Source organism: Elephantulus edwardii, unplaced genomic scaffold (genome assembly GCF_000299155.1).
Source record: "Elephantulus edwardii isolate Elephantulus edwardi_28Jun2011 unplaced genomic scaffold, EleEdw1.0 scaffold00071, whole genome shotgun sequence".
Taxonomy (NCBI): domain Eukaryota; kingdom Metazoa; phylum Chordata; class Mammalia; order Macroscelidea; family Macroscelididae; genus Elephantulus; species Elephantulus edwardii.
Genome location: NW_006399821.1, coordinates 8,874,763 through 8,880,800, shown reverse-complemented (window position 1 = coordinate 8,880,800; position 6,038 = coordinate 8,874,763). Strand labels below are relative to the sequence as shown.

The 6,038-nt window shown below is 36.9% G+C and overlaps 1 protein-coding gene and 1 pseudogene across 1 annotated transcript in view; one reads left to right on the top strand and one right to left on the bottom strand.

Annotated features, from left to right (window-relative positions):
• Window positions 1-2,068: 2,068 nt before the first annotated feature.
• On the bottom strand, window positions 2,069-2,434 carry LOC102849093 (annotated as a pseudogene).
• A 134-nt stretch (window positions 2,435-2,568) lies between these two features.
• The window catches only part of FAM217A (family with sequence similarity 217, member A), a 6,435-nt gene continuing 2,965 nt past the window's right edge, over window positions 2,569-6,038 (top strand). The window contains 5 exon segments of the mRNA XM_006903669.1: window positions 2,569-2,586; window positions 2,884-2,968; window positions 3,092-3,105; window positions 5,768-5,810; window positions 5,882-5,996. Of these exon segments, the coding sequence (XP_006903731.1) occupies window positions 2,569-2,586; window positions 2,884-2,968; window positions 3,092-3,105; window positions 5,768-5,810; window positions 5,882-5,996 (275 nt within the window).

Here is a 6,038-nt window from a genome sequence, read left to right as displayed (position 1 = left end):
AAACACAGATAGACATTCCTCTGGTATTCTCTGCTTTCAGCCAAGAGCCATCTTACATCGCTACAATATCCCTAGTACCATGACCCCTTCTAAACACAGCCTGGACTTCTGGAAGTTCTCTGCTGATGTGCTGTTCCAGTCGTTTTTGGATAATCTTCAGTAAAATCTTGCTTGCATGTGAAATCAATGAGATTGTTCTATAGTTTCCGCACTCTGTTGGGTCACCCTTCTTTGGGATGGGAACAAATAGAGATCTCTTCCAGTCAGTTGGCCAGGTAGTTGTTCTCCAGATTTCTTGGCACAACTTGGTGAGCACATCCAGAGCAGCATCTGTTAGCTGAAATATGTCAATTGGAATACCATCTATTCCAGGGGCCTTATTTTTTGCTATTTCTTTCAAAGCAGCTTGAACTTCTTCCTTCATCACCATAGGCTCTTGCTCATGTCTTGTTTCATGAAATTCCTCTGTGTCTGCCAATTCCTTTTGATACAGTGACTCAGTATGCCTTAAGTAAATTTACACCCATATTTATCAGATATTATTCTATGATTAGAATTTATATGAAATATTGCACAAAATGATGACCCTGGAGGACATTATGCTGAGTGAAATATCTCAGTCACAGAAGGACAAATATTGCATAGGGCCACTGTTGTAAAATGAGACTAACATCGGGGTTGAGGGAAGACAGAGAAGAAGAGGAGGAATGATGCATACTGCATTGAAACAGATTAGGGAGAGAACTAAAAGGAATATATGATTGGGCATTATTGTCATGACAGGAGTCCATAATGAGGCTGCACAGTGGAGTGGAGTGGACTTGGGGGAAGGGATTGCATAACAATAAAGAGTTTTACTTTTCAAGGAGAAGAGTGAATTAGGGGGACGGGGTGGGCAGGGTGAAAAGTGCAGCAATGAATGATAGGAAACCCTAAGTCTCTGTAAACTTTCATTAAAATTAATTTTAAAAAACTATAAAAAATAATTGATAATAGACCTTGCTGTAAAGTCTGTATGGTCAAGTACAGGTTGTGGTCCATAGTAGGGGTGGCGGTGTGGAGAGGGATGCCATGCTTTAATGCCATGGGGTAGCACCAACCTTAGTGATGCTGTTGTAGAGAACTGATCTATTAAAAACACACACACAAACCCAACCTCCAGAGAATATTTCTCTATAGTCTCCTCTGCTGTTCCCTTCTAGTACTCAAGTCATCTTCCTATCAAAGATACTTTCTGGAGGGTAAATTAAATCTCATACTGTATTTAGGTTTCTTGTTCCCTGTTCCTCCTTAGTGTCAAGATGCTGCCTATCATTTTGTTTGTACACCACTTTGGGGTTTCATTTACCAAAGGCTGTCACATTTGAAGTAGAAAATAACAAAAATCACTTCTAAAAAAATTTTAAAACAAAACTATCACCTTTTCACTTTGTCTTTTCTAGAATAAATTTCTATAGTCCTCCTAGATACACTACCACACACACAGAGAGAAACACACATACACCTCACTATATACAGTGTTGAGAAGGCAAACAATAGATGTCAGTAATTTTTCTTTGTACTTACTTTTTTGACTTTCAACTCTGGTATTTAAGTTTGAATGAAAATCTGGTGAATGTGTCACTGTGTACCAGAGACATACTGCACAAAACACTTTATTTTCTTAGAAATATGTACACCATTATTTTTTTTCACAACACAAACATTTTTTATTTTGGAAGTATAGTTTGACTAATAATGTATGAAAACATTGTACAGTACACCAAGACATCCATATTATACATCTTGATTAAATCTAAAGAACACTGATTAAAAATAGCTTAAAGATTTTATTACTTGAAACGTTAAGACTAAGTGGAAATGTGTGTATATATATCTATATCTATCTATCTATCTATCTATCTATGCTTTACCCACGTATCTGCACTTCCTCTTAACATCTGTCTGTCCTTTAAAAAGGATCACTATCCAGTCATCCACCCAAGCTTCAGTAAGTGTTGGCAATCCACCTTCCTAAATGATTCTGGAATTGATCTGTTTGAGTCCTCTATTTTGCAAGTCTGTTTCTTCACAAGTCTGGCATGTAAGACTTAAACTGTTTTTCCAAAGTTTTCTCTTCTTCAGTCAGTGGTGACAACTCTAGGTCTGTTAGCTTTTGTAGTTCTTATATCATGATCATAGTCTTTTTCAAAGTAACACAAATCCGGCCCTTAGTCTCTTTCTGTTCATCAGCAAGTGGTTTAAAGTGTGCATGCAAAGTCTGATAGCGAGACTTTATTGCTGACAATTCCTTCAAGAGTGTAACTGGATTTTTCTTGCCAGCTGAATCAGGATGATTGTTCTTAATTTCATATTCCAGCCTGTATAGAATGCAATCCAGATCAGAGTCAGCTTTCTGGAACATTAGTTCCAGTTTATCGACCTCTGCCTCCATGTTGAATAATTGACCGTACACCATTACTTTTAACAAAATGAAGTGGAAACCATAAATCATTGTAAAGTGATTTTCTATTTCCTAACAATTGTTGTTGTTGTTGTTGTTGAATAGTGTCAAGTTGGAACCTACACATGGCCGACCTCCAGCAGGTTTTCAGACACTGTAAATCGGACAGGAGGAGATTCCCCATCTTTTCCCCACAGAACAGCCGATGGGTTCAAACTCTGTGCCTCTGAGTTGACAGCATAACTCCTTACCATTAGGACACCAATCATTCAGGGAAAGCATCTCCCATCTTCTCAAATAGGTTAATAGTCACAAGAGGAACGGGTGGAAATAAGCTCTGTGTCTTTTAACTGTCTTAAAGACATGTGAAAAAAAGTTGTACTTGAGGTTCTTAAATATTTCTTAAGTTCAAGCTTATTCTGAAACAAATATTATTTTAGAATGTACCTCACTGGAGTTTGGATTCTGAAGTACCTCTTCTTGAAAATGAAAGCCTCTCACCTGGAAGAAATAGTGCATCAGGTGGTAAGAAATACTTGATGTGTATGTTTTTACAGGAATAATCACTAGTATTAAAAGGGATTTTGTTTGGATAGAACCAGTTCATATGTAACTATTAATTGTTATTTTTTATATATATTCTTTCAGGCAAAATTAACAAGGTAAGGATAAATTTTTAAGTTTTAAAAAAATTCATAGAAAAGATTATTTTTATGTTATTTGTATGATTTTTATATAGGTTAAAATGTAAACTTTCTTTAAAATTATTTATAACAAGTTTGAGAATTTACTATTTTATGGGTTACAGATTGGCTACTACATTAATATTTTCACTTTTTCATATGACAATACTATAGCTTGCAATTACTATTATAGTGAATATAGTGTTTTCTAGTCCCTAAGATTCTTGATTCCCTTTGCTCTGGCTTCTTGGCACTCTAGTGCCATATTCAGAGTCTCAGCTGACATGCATCTTGGTCTTTTCTTCCTCTTCTGTCTTTATAATGACTTTTTGTATTCTTCATAAATTATATTCTTGATATTCTCCCATATCTTATCTACTCTTCACTTATTGGTGTTCATGGCCTCAAACCTATTCCTGAGATGGTTTTGAAATTTGAGTGGGATAGACTCAAAATCAAATTTTCGTCCCTGTGGATTTAATTTTCTTTAACTTCAGCTTAAACTTTCATATGAGTAGTTGGTAGTTTGTTCCACAATCAGCATGTGGTCTAGTTTTCACAGCTGACATTGAGCTTCTCCAGTGATCATTCCCAGAAGATTTCAAAGGGCAGCATGAGAAGACAAAATATTGTAATGAAATGTGTAAAGAGCTGGAGTCAGAAAATCAAAGGGGCCGAACTTACTCAGCATTTCTTAAGCTGAAGGAACTAAAGATCAAATTCAAGTCTCGAGTTGCAATAATTAAGGATACTTTGTGCAGAATATTAAATAATCCATGAAGTATTAAAAGAAGATGGAATGATTATACAGAGTCACTGTACCAAAAGGAATTGGCTGACACAGAAGAATTTCATGAAACAATGTATGAGCAAGTCTGTGGTGATGAAGGAAGGAGTTCAAGCTGCTCTGAAAGAATTGGCAGAAAATAAGGCCCCCAAAATTGATGGCATACCGAGTGACATATTTCAACAAACAGACTCTGCCCTGGATGTGGTCACCAAGATGTGCAAGAAATCTGGAGGACAACCACCTGGCCAGCTGACTGGAGGAGATCTGCATATGTTCCCATTCCAAAGAAAGGTGACCCGACAGAGTGTGTAAATTATTGAAAAATATCACTGCTATCACATGAAAGCAAAAAATTATAAAAAGAAAATTATCCAAAAAGCCTAGAACAGCACATCCACAAAGAACTGCTGGATGTACAGGCTGAGTTTAGAAGAGGCTATGTAAAAGGGATATTGTAACTAATGTCAGATGGATCTTGGCTGAAAGCAGAGGAATGACTATCTGTGTTTCATTGAATATGTAAAGGTATTTGACTGTGTGGATCACAACAAACTGTGGCTAATTCTGAGAAAAATTGGAATCCCAGAACACTTGATTGTGCTTATGCAAAACCTATACTTGGCCCAGGAGGCAGTTGTCAGAACAGAGCAAAGAAACACTGCATGGTATAAAATTGGGAAGGGTGTACGCCAGGGATGTGTCCTATCTCCATACCTTTCATCTATATGCAAGAACAGATCATCCCGGGGGCTGGATTGAAATCAGGATTGGCGGAAGACTCATCAACAATCTGCATTATGCAGATGACACAATCCTGCTTGCTGAAACTGAGGGGGACCTGAAGTGCTTGCTGCAGAAGGTGAAGGACTGCAGCCTTCAATATGGATTGAATCTGAACATCAAGAAAATAAATATTCTCACCACTAGGTCAATGGGCAGCATCATGATAAATAGTGAAGAAATTGAGATTGTTAATAGCTTCAGTTTGCTTGGCTCTACAAACAACACTCTTGGTAACAGCAGCCAGGAAATCAAGAGACGAATTGCATTTGGAAAGTCTGCTGACAGAGACCTCTCCAAACTACTGACGAGCAATGATGTGTGCCTGATTCTTGCTATGCATCAGAAAGCTGGACAATGACTAGGGATAGTAAAAGAGAATTGATGCCTTTCAGCTGTGATGCTGGAGAGTATTGAATAAACCATGGACTTCTAGGTCCAGGGTGAAACCAGGCTGTTCCTTGGAAATAAGGATTCTGAAGCTTTATCTGACATACTTTGGGCATGTTGCAAGGAGGGCCAGTGATTAGAAAGGGCCATCATGCTTGTAAGAGTGGAAGGACGGTACAGGAGAGGAAGACCCTTGAGGAGATAGATTGATGCAGTGACTGAGGTAATGGGATTAGGTGTGTCAGAGACAGGAAGGTTGGCACAGGATAGAGCAGGGTTCAAAGCTGTTGTACATAGCATTGCTATGAGGGCAAGTGACTCGACAGCACATAGCAACAACAACAACAACACAGTCTTTAAGGTATCTTAAAGCAGTTGAAATCAGATCAATTACTTGTTAATAAATTATTATCAAATTACTATTTTCATTTACCTTTTTGATCAAAATATATTTAGTAAAAGACAGTTTTAGTGATAGTTGTGACTTATTCGTTAACACTAGCTATAAACACAACTCAGTTTCATTTGTATTAATTCCTCCTGAAATAAGTGACAAGCAAATAATTTATGTATGTATAAAAGCAAGTATCTACAGACTATACTATATATTCTTTGGTTAGACTATAATTAAGGAACAGAATTGTAGTGTGGGTTTAAAAGTCGTCTGCTGCTCCTTTATAGAACTGTTCAGAAGTTCCACTGAATAAACTGATGCTAGAACTTAGTCAGAGCATGATCATAAAACAATACAGGTAGGATTTCATTGATAATGTCCTTAATGAATCTTTCAAAAAGATTTATACAGTTAGTAAAATGATAATCATATTTCTTTATATCCTCAGAATAGTAAACAAGGAATATTTCAGTTATGGAGTTATCCTCTTAGTGAAGGAAGTACCATGGAGAGCAGGTAAGAGAATATTTGTTCTTATACACCACAAATTTTATATAT